The 15,112-nt window shown below is 40.0% G+C and overlaps 1 protein-coding gene across 2 annotated transcripts in view; it reads left to right on the forward strand.

Moving 5' to 3' along the window:
- KCNH5 (potassium voltage-gated channel subfamily H member 5) overlaps nucleotides 1–15,112 on the forward strand; it is a 212,081-nt gene that overhangs the window by 45,581 nt on the left and 151,388 nt on the right. Inside the window, exons 5-6 of one of the 2 annotated variants that reach the window (XM_014063810.2) lie at nucleotides 8,184–8,299; nucleotides 9,093–9,485. In XM_014063810.2, coding sequence (XP_013919285.1) covers nucleotides 8,184–8,299; nucleotides 9,093–9,485 — 509 coding nt within the window. The remainder of the gene's footprint in view (nucleotides 1–8,183; nucleotides 8,300–9,092; nucleotides 9,486–15,112) is intronic. The other variant, XM_087727455.1, reaches the window with a different exon arrangement.

The following is a 15,112-nucleotide window of genomic DNA, read 5'->3' on the forward strand; positions in this document are numbered from 1 at the left end:
AGAGAGTCAGCATATTGCCCCCAACAATCTGGGTCCTCATTTTACCCACCTCGGAAGGATGGAAGGCTGAGTCAACCCTGAGCCGGTGAGATTTGAACCGCTGACCTGCTGATCTAGCAGTAGCCTGCAGTGCTGCATTTAACCACTGCGCCACCTTGGCTATAGGCTTGGCTATTTAACCACTGCGCCACCTTGGCTATAGGTATAAGCATAAACATGGATATGAACAAAGGAAATGAATATAAATAAATGGGGACAGTGGGGACAGGGACAGTACAGTAGGCACACTGATGCTCTTATGCACACCCTCTTTACAGAACTTCTAGGAATGGGGTGAGGTCCACGGTAGACAGTTTGAGGCTGAAGCTGTGGAGGCTTGAGGATGTAACAATGGAGCCAGGTAGAGCATTCCAGGCATTGACCACTCTGTTGCTGAAGTCATGTTTTCTGCAATCAAGATTGGAGCGGTTTACCTTGACTTTGTATCTATTGTTTGCCCATCTATTATTGAGGTTGAAGCTGAAGTAGTCGTTGGCAGGTAGGATGTTGTAGCAGACAATTTTGTGTACTATGCTTAGGTCAGACCGTAGGCGGCACAGTTCCAGGTTGTCCATTCTATGGTAAAGTCAGGATGACATAATGGCAAGATTGCTTTATCAAATTTTGTCATGCACAATATTTTACTTTCATTAGCCTAAATGAACAAGAAAGGCTGGGAATATAACCTTTCCCTCTATGTCCTGCCAAACCACTGCACAAGAAATGAATTCCAGAATGGCTCATTGATTCGAAAGAGTGTATAAATGAGCACAATTGGCTTCTGACTGGAAGAAAGAGCGGAGAAAGAGGGGGAGAGAGATTTTCCCCTTCAAGGCTAGGGTGAGTCCCTGCTTCTGCATCTGCTTGTCAAAACGAGGTCAAGTTGATGCCACCTCCTGAGCATCTTCCTGCAAAAGGTCTGGAACAATGAATTTGAGCAGCTAAAATGTTAAATGAGGGAATGTTTCTTTCGGCTTGAACATATTAACCATGCCAACAGCTTTCTACCACTGAGATGGAAGCGCCTTGGGGCTAGCAGCTGCTACTATTCAATAGCAGTTGAACAGAGGAAGACCACTTAGTTTAGTGTTTTGAGTGTGGAGAACAGAATATGCTTCAACAGTATCTAATTTTTATTGGATGGATCGGTTGGTTTACTTAATTAAACTAATTTGAATCCCTTAACAAAGATGTATACTTTTAATTAGACCACACACACACAACACACACACACACATATGTTGTTGTATTTGTGCTGATAAATAAATAAAGGGAGACTAGTATAGATCTATTTCAAGCTATTTAGCTCTCATCAGCTAGCCATACCCTTACTGGGATTTGAACCTGGGCTATATTACATACTAGGCAGACATCTTAGCCATTAGGCCACAGGCTCTTATCCGTTATCAGCTATACATACATACATACATACGTACGTACGTGCGTACATACATACATACATACATACATACATACATACATACATACATATATATATATATATATATATATATATATATATATATATATATATATATGTTTTCAACCAGATTAAAAACAATAAAAATATAAGAAAAGAACGTTGAAAATTAGTAACTAAGAAAGAAAATAGAAAAAAAAAGGAAAGGCTGAAAGGGAAAGGAAAGAAAACAGTTTATAAAGAAGTGGCTTTCAATTTCTTTTTCCAGTAGTTATAAATGCATTTATATTTTACCTTCTCCAAGGATACATTATACTTTTCTTCTTCTGTAAGCTACTCTTTTTAATATTCAAACCCATAAATCAGAAATCAATTCTTTTTCTCCAGCAAGAAATCCAGAAGTGATTTCCAATCACTAATAAGTGTAATTGTTGAATTGTTCTCCAAACAAACAAGTGCATTTTCTACTAGTTCCATCATCTTCATTAACATTTCCCCCATTGTGAATTTTAACAGTCTTTTCATTTTTGTGCGTATATAGTAGTCTCATAATAGTGATCATATAGAAACATGGTCTTCTGAAGCTCTTTTCTAGTTGTCTGTCATTAGTGCCCAAGAGAACAAATCTGTTTTCAGTTGAATCTTAGTCTTTAACATTCTTTGAATCAATGTAAGTATTTGAACCCAAGATTTTCTGGGTTTTTTTTTAAAGTCCAGACATGATAAAATGACCCTTCATGCTGCCCACATTTCCAGCATAAATTTGAAGTACACATTCACATTCTGGATAATTTTTTAGGAGTCATATACCAATGTTACATTATTTTGTAGAAATTCTTTTTTGAATTATATAACAATATGAATTCCAGTCCTTTCAACCACTTTTCCAATTGTTCCAACAATATGCTATGTCAAAATTCTTAGCCTATTTTATCATACATTCTTTCACTTGTGCATCCTTCACTTCAAATTTCAGCAAGGATTGGCAAGTTTGGGCAATTACATGTTCATCGTTTGCACATAATTCATCTTCAAAATTCTGTCTTTTGTTGCTCAATTCCAAATTTCCTGTTATCTGCCTTGAATCTTTCTATTAATCCATTATACAAAACCATGAAAATTAAATCCCTCTGTAGTCAATTGTGCTCCTGATTTCATCTTATATTCACCATGCTCTTGTTCTAACAACTTAAATTGCTATCCATTACCTGCTTTTTGTTATTAAATACTTTTCTTCTTTCGTTTTTCTTTCATCTAACATTGCTTATGTTTTCTCTTTCTCTTTTTTTTGAGCTTGCTATTATGCTGTATAAAATGTCCTAAAAGCTTTACTTGCATTCTAACCCATTCTTTTATCTGTGTCTATATTAAGATTATTCTCAAAAATTATTTCAAATTCTTTTTGCAATCTTCCATTCCCATTTCTTTCTGCAATAACCTTCCATTTAATCTCCATCAGAAACAAGTTGGACCTGCAACAAAATGTTGTAGTGCATTTTCACCTCCCAATAAGACAATTCTGCAGGATCTGTCCAGCTAGCTGTGTTTGGTCTAGTGGCGTGATGGCGAACCTATGGCAGAGCCCTCTCTGCAGGCACACAAGCTGTCGACCCAGCTCAGCTCCACTGCACATGCGCATGCGCCTCCCGCTGGCCAGCTGGTTTTTGGATCTCTGCCGTACAAGCGCTGGGGGGGGGCGCATGCGGGAGATGCGTGCACATGCATGGAGGCAGGGGAGCACAGAGGGGTGCGTGCATGGGGTGCATGCACCCCTCTGTGGGATGGAATGTATAAAGGGGTCACACACGCATGCGCGGAGCAGTGAGGGAGGTGTCACATGCCCATTGCATTATGGGTGCACATACTTTTGGCACGCAGCAACAAAAAGTTTAGATGTCATTGGTCTAGTGGTTTAAGCACCAGGCTAGAAACCAGGAAAGTGAGAATTATAGCAATAGCAATAGCAATAGCAATAGCAGTAGACTTATATACCACTTCATAGGGCTTTCAGCCCTCTCTAAGCGGTTTACAGAGAGTCAGCATATTGCCCCCAACAATCTGGGTCCTCATTTTACCCACCTCGGAAGGATGGAAGGCTGAGTCAACCCTGAGCCGGTGAGATTTGAACCGCTGAACTGCTGATCTAGCAGTAGCCTGCAGTGCTGCATTTAACCACTGCGCCACCTTGGCTCATAGTCCTGTCTTAGTCGTGAAAGCCAACTGGGTAATCTTGGGCCATTCTCAGCCAAACACACCTCACAGGGTTGTTGTTGTGGGGAAAATAGGAAGAGGAAGGAGTATTAGGTATGTTCTCCACCTTGAGTTATTTATGAAAATAATAGAGGCAGGATTTTAAAAAAATCTTAAACATAAATGTTCTTTGCCAACATGCCATGCCATTTTTCTCAACATACTTCTCAGTGTCAGTATACCAAGACTTGCCCCATTCTCTTTGAGTCCCAAAGGTGCTTTTTCAAGAGGGAACTGGACTTTCTGTTTTTTTCTTTGAAGACATTTTGCTTCCCATTCAAAAAGCTTCTTTAGCACCGACTGGATGGTGGGGAATGGAAGGATCCAGTCAGAGCTGAAGAAGCCTCTTGGATGAGAAGCAAAACATCTTCAAAGACAAACCAGAAAGTCCAGTTGTCTCTTGAAAAAGCACCTTTGGATAACTGAACATCTCCATAGATCTTCTCTTTGAGATTTGAAGATAAATTCAGAGACACAGTACATTCTTTCATTCACTTATTCATTAACTTACCCACTCATTTGCTCACTCATTCATTTTCACACATACCTAGTACATCTTTACTGAAAACTGTAGGGTTTTCCTGAGCATGCTGATATCTTTCACTTGTTTCTCCGTGTCCAATTTTTCACTAAGAATCGCCATAGTTATTATAGTGGGTTGTGTCCAAAAGTTCTATGTTTGATTCCACAAGTGAACGTGGAGTCAACATGCTGACACTGGTTAAAATGTCATTTTCCATTAAGTTGTAAAGAATGGTTTAAAACCTTCCATTCCCCACCATCCAGTCAGAGCTGAAAAAGCTTCTTGGATGAGAAGCGAAATGTCTTCAAAGAAAAACCAGAAAGTCCAGTTGCCTCTTGAAAAAGCACCATGACCTGAACGACTGAGAATCTCCATAGACGTTGAAAACCACAGTGATTAGGTACATGAATTGCACACAGCTAAAACCAGATATGCCATATAGGTTCAGTATATAAGCTCATCCAAAATACAATGAACACAGATATGGGGAGGGGGGGGGAGATATGCAGGACGGATGGATGGATATCCAGCTATATTCAATGCAATGCAGTATTATCTATTAGGTTTTACATGCCTATTATTATCTGTACTTGGTTTGATTACACATCAGTTATGTAACTTATCTGCTGGTTTCATCTTTGTCTAATAAAAATCTGGCAGTAATACTTGAAAATGCTGTTGTTACTGATCTCCAGTGCCCAGTGGATGCTTTTCATGTTGAAAATGGATTTTGGGATCTATTAGTAGTAGCATTACTACATTGGTAGACTGCAGACTTAGTGCTGCATTTTTCATGCAGATACATAATAGGAATTGTTTTCTTCAATATGTCAACTTAAACAGAATCATTGCCTAAGCACTGAAAGATTAAAGAAAAGAGGCAAAATGAAGGCGTATTCTGTCATTCCTTATACTAACAGCACGGAATAAAATGTTGAAAGCTTTAATCTGATCACTATGCAGATTAATGATCTAAACTTATGGGAATAAATCTTGACTGACCGACCATCTGTCATCAAAAATTCAAAATAGCTGACTAAGCCGAGATAATTCAGACAAATGGAGGAGTCATAGATGGCATATAGCATTGTGCTGGAATTACTGGTTATCTTCTTGTTCCTATAATGCAAGGCTGATTCGAGGAAAGGAAGTATTTCTAAATAAAGACTTTATAACAGTATTTTACATCAACTGTTATGTGTTCTACTTGGGGCTGGTCTTGAAGACCATTCAGAAGCTTTAGCTCATCCAGAATACAGCGGCACTCATAGTTCTGGATGCACCTCTATCAGAGGTGGGTTCCTACCAGTTCGCACCTATTCGGTAGAACCGGTTAGTCAAATCTACCGAGCCGGTTAGTAGAGGTTCCACCAGTGGACCCGGAAAACAGGCCACACCTACAGAAGAAGTTGCAAAAAATTTTGAAACCCACCACTGCCACACACACACACACACACACACACACACACACACACACACACACACACACACAGAGAGAGATTCAGAGAGAGAGAAAGAAAGGAAGAAATAAAAAAAAGAAAAAAGAAAGAACAAGAGAGAGAGAGATGAAAGAAAAAAAGAAAAAAGGGACAGAGAGACAAAAGCAAGGAAAGAGAGAGAGAGAGAGAGAGAGAGAGAAAACACATGGCCGGCAAGCCACTCCCACCAGGTCACATGGCCGGCAAGCCACTCCCACAAAGGAGGCCACACCCACAGGGTAGGTTCCAAAATTTTTTGAAACCCACCACTGACCTCTATATACCCCCATGGAGGGCATTATTGTTGTGTGAACTGCACAAGTTTCCATTAGGCGTCTGGGTGCAATTCAAGGTGTGGCAAGGGTCTTTCTCCCCAATGGTTTCTGTCTACTCACCAGATCTGGCAGAATGTGCATGCTCCAAGTACCCTCAATAAAACAGTGATGTTTTGCAGATCCTTGGAATCATGCCTCCTCTTTTAAGTGTTTGCTTTATAGGACAGCCTCCCTCCTGAATGATAGACAACCCTAACTTAACTGGCTTTATTGGCTTTTTGCAAAGCTGTGAGGATTTGGCTCTTAGATCAAAAAGTTGGGAAGTTAGCATGGGGTTCTGGTACTGGTGTATGTGATTGGCAGTTTCATGGCTTTACTGAGTCACAGAATGGTTTTATTTCTTTTTAGTTTAGTTTAGTGGAATTCTTTGTTTTTATCTTGTACACCACCTAGATTCGGGATGGCGAATCTATGGCATGTGTGCCACTAACAAAAATCATGCAGAAAAAAAGATAAATGTTACTGAATTATGGATGCAGAAACAGTAAACTGGAGAAATTTAATATTTACTCCAGCAATTAGTGCTGGAGTAAATAAAGGAAGATTGCTCCCTTGAGGTGATGATCAGCAAGGAAAAGCTCACATCTTGGGGCCTGTCATCAAAGTAGATTATTGAATAGAAAAAAAATTATCATACTTGACAAAGTTGGAAGAAATAGAACATAGATTAACAGAGTTGGATGGGACCTTGGAGGTCTTCGAGTCCAACCCTCTGCTGGAGCAGGAGACCCTATACCAGAAAAATGGCTGTCCAGTCTCTTTTTGAAAGCCTCTAGTGATGGAGCACCTGCAGCCTCTGGAGGCAAGCCATTCCATTGGTTGATTTCTCTCATTGTTAGGAAATGTCTGCTTAGGTCTAGCTTGCTTCTCTCTCCTTGATTAGTTTCCATCCATTGTTTCTTTTCTTGCCTTCTGGTGCTTTGGAAGACAATGGAAAAGGTGGCTGGATTAGATCAAAAAGGCTACTGGAATGTTCTTGGCATGGTTACTGTTGGAAATATGTGAAAGTGGCAAGCCTTTGTATTCAGTCCAGACTGAACAAACTGGAGCTTAACTAACTAGATCCAGTTGTATGTTTATATTTTATGCCTGTAGGTCCAGTGAAATTTTGAGGGTCCCCCCCCCAAAAAAAGGGTAATTTTAGTTTAATGAAAATAATTTTGGAAATTGTGGGCGCTTCATCACTGGAAGTTTTTAAGAAGAGAGTGGAAAGCCACTTTGTCTGAGATGGCAAAGGCAGTGATGACTAACCTTTTTTGGATCAGGTGCCAAAAGCAGGGGGAGCACAGGTGGGTTGTGCACGGGCATGCCCACACCCATAATGCTATGCGTACGACCCCCGCGCTCATGTGTATGCGACCCCCACCCTCCCCCACTTTTGAAATGCTTTTTTTGCCCTCCCCAGGCTCCAGAAACTTTCTAGGAACCCGGGGAAGGCGAATACAGTGTCCTTTGCCACCCCAGAGGCTCCCTGGAGGCTTCAGGAGGCTTCCCTGAAGCCTCTGGAGGGTGAAAAATGGTTCTTGGGCAACCTGGAAGTTTGGGAATGGTGACTTCCAGTTTGCCTGTAGGGCCGTTTTTCACCCTCCGAAGGCAAAAAGCTGCTGAAAAAGAAGACTGAAGTCAGCTGGCTAGTGTGCTCATGCACGCTGGAGCTGACAGGGCAACACCTCGCATGCCCTAACAAATGGCTCCGTGTGCCACCTGTGGCACATTTCCCATAGGTTCACCATCATGGGCAAAAGGTCTCCTTTTTGATCAGGAGACTGGACTAGAAGACCTCCAAGGTCCCTTCCAGCTCTATTCTATTCTATTTCTTATATAATCATAAGCCGAAGAAAAATGTTGGATATATTGTCACAAACTACTATTCGACTAGTTCTGCATTTCAATGATACCAAATTGTTCTGAACTGAATTTGAATAATATATCTTTTGTCACTTCACAAATATTTTAATTGTCACCAAACAGTAACTGTAATTATCTAATTATAGCCCTAAATATTCTGTGTAGAACAGCATGAACAATACTGGAATAACATCATCAACATTGTAAACTGCTTTGCTTTTTTGTTTCCTAAATGATAGGTGAGTCATGGTCATTCATGGCCCCAAACCTTTTTTTCCTCCTTTCCTCAGGCTGGACAAAGTTTGCCCGTTTGACGCGAGCTCTGACAAACAGCCGGAGTGTTCTACAGCAGCTAACTCCCATGAACAAAGCTGAGGTGATCCATAAACACTCTCGATTAGCTGAAGTAAGATTTCATTGAAACATAAAAGGAAAAGTGTTACCTTTTATGATTATGGGATCTAGTACCATAAAAGATCCTGTGGTACAAAGGGCTTAAGGAAGGAGACAATGGAAAGTTGGGGAGAATGGAACAAGAACATCATAATAACCAGGGGTGGGGTCCTACCGGTTTAACAATCGGTTCACCGAGCATGTACTTCGCTCTGCGCCCACACAGTGCATTTGAAAACTTACCCTCTACTGCAGCCCCGGTGCAAAACAGCTGAGACACAGCAATCAGCTCTGATGTACCGCTCAGCTGGGCTTCAGAAAAGGGAACAAAGGTGAGTATAGCGCAGGGGCAGGTGGGCCCAACCGAAGGTCGGAGTGAACCAGTTCGCTCCCAGCTGATATTCGGAGCTACCGATTCACCTGAATCCCACCCCTGACAATAACACTCAAGATGTCCTGAACTATCATTAATACATGTCCTCTCTATTAAATCTGTTGGGGTAAGTAGAAACAGTTGGAAGAAGACAGCCAAACAAGTAGCCTAGGTGATGGAGAGCTATTTAGGTGATGAATGGCACCTTGAATTGTACTGGGAAGCCTACTCTGAACCAATATAAATCATGGAGTAGTGGTGCTGCATAGGTGTAATGAAGAATGTCAAAAAATGTCTGCCCCGCTAGAGTCGAGTATGAGTAAGCTTAGAATGATTTCATTTTAATTCATCTCTAATTTGTTTTATCTGTTCTGCAGTGCATGAGTTTGCCTGTCATTGCATTGTCCTAATATCTGTGTCTCTTTTGTCAAAGGTTCTCCAGCTGGGATCTGATATCCTTCCACAATATAAGCAAGAGGCCCCAAAGACTCCGCCACATATAATTTTACACTACTGTGCTTTTAAGACCACTTGGGACTGGGTCATCTTAATTCTCACCTTCTACACAGCCATTATGGTTCCCTACAACGTTTCCTTCAAAACAAAGCAGAACAACATTGCTTGGTTGGTCCTGGATAGTGTGGTAGATGTTATTTTTCTGGTGGACATAGTTTTGAATTTTCATACTACCTTTGTTGGACCTGGTGGAGAGGTAATATCTGATCCCAAACTCATCAGGATGAATTACCTGAAAACCTGGTTTGTGATAGACCTTTTGTCATGTTTACCTTATGACATCATCAATGCCTTTGAGAATGTAGATGAGGTAAGCAATATCACTTTACTGTAATCTGTTTGATCATTGTTGTTATAGTTTTCATAGATGATCAAATTTGCATAATATTGTTTAGCTTTGATGAATGACATCTCATGGAAGATCTTATAGCCTTCTAAGACTTTGATATCACAAAAAAGAAAACCATGTCTTGTTTTTTAATGTCTCCGAGTAGCACATGTACTTACGGTAAATTGAAGCAAAAATGGCAGACATTTCTTGGATCAGAGGAATATTGGAATCTTGAAAACATGAGATTGATCCATTCAGAAAGTTGTTGCTATGGGAAACATTCAAGAATTTATCGTTGCAGCCAAAGGCTGGATTTTTTTGAACCCCACCTCGCACCCCACATCCCTGCTACAGGCCCTCTTCTTTCACTCATAGCCAACTAAATACCTCTAAGAAACTCATAAGAAACTCATAAGTATGGCAGAAGTGCAGTAGTGCTCGGGTATCCCTGCAACTCCTATTGAAAGGCAAATTGCACTTGGTTCTGGGTGCAATGTGCATTTATTCCTAGCATTATTCTACATACCTTGGTACAATCCCCTTTAGCAGTTTTTGGAGACATTGGCCATCATGTTACATTTGTAATGCTTCTCTGTATTGGTTCTTGTTCTATCCTCAGAGCTATGGAAAATGAATCAACAGTCCCCTGTGAAAGCCCTCAAAATATCTGAAAACTTTTTTTATTGTAAACCATCCAGAGTAATTTAGAAGATATGGGCAGTGTAGAAATTTGATAGATAGATGATGACAGATATATAGATGTATAGATAAATCAATAAAGCTGCTGTTGTATCTTTTCTTAGTCCTCGCTTTGTTACACTAAACATATCTAATTTCTTTTAAGTGTTTTTCATAAAATTCAACCTTCCAGTCTTTCATATCTCAGGATTTGCATTTTGCTTTTAATCACAAACCATTCTAAATAATTTGGTGTCATCTGCAAACATGACCTTGCAACTATTAACTCCTGATTAGAAATGTCAAGTTTAAAAGCACCATTTTGACAGGTGTTCAGAGTTTAATAAATTAGTATTAGAAGGTTGGTAGCACAGTCAGGCAGATGACACTGGATTTGAAATTTTTATCCACTTGCTGAGTCCTTCCCAAAGACTTGGGTTAGGCAGATGTTGTGGTTTGATGATGTTAAAGTATCATCACAAGATGTAAACTGTTCCAAGTAAAGCTACCTTTTACAATGGACTGTTGGTGGTTTTCTCAATGTTAGTAGTGTTCAGACGGTGCTCTGAATGCTTTGGGCTTGCACCCAAGAAACGTATAACAAATGGACACTATCTTTGCTTTGTTTTGCCATGGTCATTCTACTTGTATTTGCAGGCTTTTATATTTTGTGATTCTCTTCTGTTCTTTCTTTTCTCTTCTGCTGTCTCCAGGACTGCAATGTCCATTACCAGATTTTTAAAAAATCTTTCTTATTGACAATTGTTAAGTCTAGAATGTTATGTGGCAGGTGTTTGTTTGTTTGAATTCAGGTGTCCCAGAACAATTTAACATCTTCCTTTTCTATTACTTTGTCTACTTTGTAGACAAAGGTGGCGCAGTGGTTAAAAGCAGCACTGCAGGCTACTGCTAGATCAGCAGGTCAGCGGTTCAAATCTCACCGGCTCAGGGTTGACTCAGCCTTCCATCCTTCCGAGGTGGGTAAAATGAGGACCCAGATTGTTGGGGGCAATATGCTGACTCTCTGTAAACCGCTTAGAGAGGCCTGAAAGGCCTATGAAGCGGTATATAAGTCTACTGCTATTGCTATTTGTCGTCCCACCAATTCTTGCTTGCATGCAAATGGTATTTCTTGCAGATATTCCAATGTATCTATGTTGCTACTATGTCATGCTGTACTGTTTCACCCTATACTGTTTCAGACAAATGGCTATCCAATTTGTTAGCAGTTTTTGGAAATATTACGATGATGATGATGATGATAATGATGATGATGATGATGATGATGATGATGATGATGATGATGATGTAGTTAATCTTTGGTGAGATTCACAGACTTTGGGGCTGGTTGATAGCTCAACAGCTTGAGTCTTAACCAAGGACCTAGGAACTGTTAAGGTAACATCGGAGGATATAAGTTGTTCCAAGTAGGGTTGTTGTTGTTGTTGTTGTTACTGTTATTGTTATTATTATTCCTCTTATTTTCATTTGCTATTTATAGTCCAATTGCTAATACCTAGGAGCTTTTAATCTTTTTTCATAGTGCTTACTGCTAGGAGCTTCTTATCCTAGCTACTAAGTTTTCAGGACTCACTGGGGTGGGATGTCTAATGAAGAATTGCTATCAAAATCCATGTAATTTGACGCTGCCTTTTGCTGAGCATAATGTCACCAGATCAATTGAATGTGGTCAATAGCAATGCAAATCTGTTGCTCATAAACTTCCAATGGCCCTACCTGAAATATCAGTCAATTTCAACATCATTGAAATTGACTGGATAATTGCTAGATGTCGATGGCATGATTTTCACATAAAACATAAAGCACACATAAAACATGCAAACGTTTCATTTCTACCTAACGGTGCAGCTCCATGCTGCTGTTGTTCCCAGAGATAGAAGCATTTATTTGTGTAAGAGTCCAAATTCACAAGAGGGTAGATGCAGAGCTGTGTTCCAAGCCCTTCATTTTCCAAACTATATGTAAAAAAATTGAACTTTGATTTCCCACCATATTGCAGATCTGACCTCTCCCTCTTCAGATACTGTTGCTTGGAGGCTAAAATATTTTTTTTCTTCCCTTGGCCACACATACACAAAATCCACCCATTATCTAAGCCTTATCTAAGAATGTAATTCCATGATCTATTGCGGAGCTATTTCTGTTGCAAACCTTAAGGCTGCCTTCCACATATAAAAGAGTTGAAAAGTACATTAAAATTTGAAAACTACATTTAAAATCAGCCCATAATGTCAAATTCTATTTTAAACCATTAGGAAAATAGCAGTTGAGAGCAGGCAAACATGAATCTAATTATTTAATACAAACCATTCAGCTGTCTAAAGCCCTGGATTATGTTCTTGGTTCCAGAGAGGCATTTTAATCCACGGAGAAAAAGAAGTTAAGGTTGTATGAAGAATGTGGATAGATAATTTCCCTTCTTTTGTAATGGTAAGATGAAATTGGCGAATTTCCTTACAAAGTACTTATTAATTAATTCAGTTCATGTGCCAGAATGCGGTGAGCAATATTAACTGGCAATATTGAATAAATCTGGTTACTACTAAGCCATCATTTATATATACCAGGGCTTGTATCCTGGCTATCTCTATGTGCTTTGGACTATTGAAGTAACAATCCTAGGGAACATGGCCAGTTTAAATATCTGGAGGTTGCCTAGTCTTCAAGTTGAAGGGCCTTAACAAAGCCAATTAATCAAGGTCCTAAAAAGTACACTTTTTTTTCCTGTGGCCACCCCTACCACTAGGCTCCTATCCTTCTAGTCTTCTGGAAGGACATTAACATATGTCTCCTAACGCAGGTATAGATAGTCTTCAGCTTACAACCACAATTGAGCCCAAAATTTCTGTTTCTAAGCAGGACAATTGTTAAGTGAGTTTTGCCCCATTTTGCAACTTTTCTTGCCACAGTTGTTAAGTGAATCACTGCAGCTGATTAAGTTAGTAACCTGGTTGTTAAGTGAATCTGGCTTTCACATTGACTTTGTTTGTCAAAAGGTCACAAAAGTTGATCGCATGACCCCGGGACACAGCAAAAGTCATTAATATGATCCAGTTGCCAAGCATCTGAATTTTGATCACATGATCATGGGGATGTCTCAAAAGTTGTAACTATGAAAAGTCATAAGTCACATTTTTCATTGCCATTGTAACTTTGAGCAGACACTAAATGAACTGTTGTAAGTTGAGGGGTACCTGTACTTAGGACAGAGTGATAGGAGTAGTGGTGGGTTGCTCCCGGTTTAGCCCAGTTCGGCCGAACCAGTAGTAGCAGTGACAGGAGGCCCCACCCACCTGGACACTTCTGTGCATGCGCAGAAGCATTGCGCACATGCGGGAGTGCGCCCAAACTGGTAGTAAAAATATTTGCAACCCATCACTGAATAGGAGTCTGGAGATCATTGTTGAGGCATCTCTAGAAAGAACATGGAAGCAACTGGTTTTCAAGTTCTGTTGTTTTTATGGTTTTTGGTTCAGCTGAGCAGAGTTGTGCCCTAAGATGAGTGGCCACACAAATCTTTTAAATAAATAAATCATCATCATTTATTTATTATTTATTTATTTTATTTATTTGTCTTGTATGCCGCCCACTCCCGAAGGACTCAGGGTGGCTCACAATAGACAAGGGAAGGGGGAAAACTAGACAAAGACAACACTTTAAAAACAAAAACCGCAACATTCATAATTTCCGTGGGGCTGGATGTTTCACAGGCCCCCCGGCCTGCTGGAGCAGCCAGGACTTGATGGCTTTGCGGAAGGTGGGGAGGGTAGTAAGGGTCCGGATCTTGACAGGGAGATCATTCCAGAGGGCTGGAGCTGCAACAGAGAAGGCTCTCCCCCAGGGGGTCGCCAGCCAACATTGGCTGGCGGATTGAATCCGGAGGAGACCTAACCTGTGAGATCTAATCGGTCTATGGGAGGTAATCGGCAGGAGGCGGTCTCTCAGGTCATCACTGTCCTCTTAGAAATTTCTATGCTCAAAGGTACTCTGTGTGTGTATGTATGTGTATATATACATACCCACATATACCCACACTAAGCAAATAATTAGCCTATAAAATCTGATCATGACAATGCCAGCTAAAGCTTTTATAATCCTATCCTATGGATTAACTTCAAACACATAAAACGTAAGAAGAGTCACAACAAATGATAAGGATTTTTCTCCTTTCTAAGCAAAGCTATACTATATACTATAGTACTGAACTGTAGATTCCTCACACATTTTTCTGCTTTTTAAAAACCTATTTATATTTCGTCTGGCTTTGGGCATTTGTGTGTCAGTATGCACTATTTAAAAAAAAATGTTCTATTTTGTAATGCCCATTTATGGGGACCATTTTAAAATCTGGTTAACAACAGTCACTCTCAACTAGGGCTATGGATAGTTTCACGGCAGATGCAGAGTCTGACAGATTTCTTTAACCCTGAAGCTAAACCAGCTTTCCTCCCACCGAAGTGGTGCATTTTTAAATTTCATAGAAAGTGTCTGATTTTCTACTATACTATCCAAAATTTGCATTAGTATTGTGCGAAGCAACTCAATCTTTTGCAAGAACTGTACACGTTTAGAAAATTGTTCAAAGTAACAGGTGTATATAGACACATACATGCCTAAAGCCCCCCCCCCAAAATATAAATAGGTTTTTAAAAAGCAGGAAAATGTGTGAAATCTACAGTTCAGTACTATAGTATGCAGTTATTCATTTCTGCTGAGATCAAGAAAATAGGAAGAAAGTTACCATAAGAGCCAGTGTTTTGGAAATTTATATATCTCGCCACTATAACATTATTTAGTAATCTTAAATAATAGTTTTTTGGGAGTTCTCTGTAAATTACTCCAAATCTTGCAAAGATCGTAACCTCCTCCAGTTAAAACCTCCTCAGATTTTGGCTCCCTCTTTCCGA

Source organism: Thamnophis sirtalis, unplaced genomic scaffold, assembly GCF_051295495.1.
Source record: "Thamnophis sirtalis isolate CommonGarterSnake01/CBP01778 unplaced genomic scaffold, rThaSir2_p1.2 scaffold_1, whole genome shotgun sequence".
Classification (NCBI taxonomy): domain Eukaryota; kingdom Metazoa; phylum Chordata; class Lepidosauria; order Squamata; family Natricidae; genus Thamnophis; species Thamnophis sirtalis.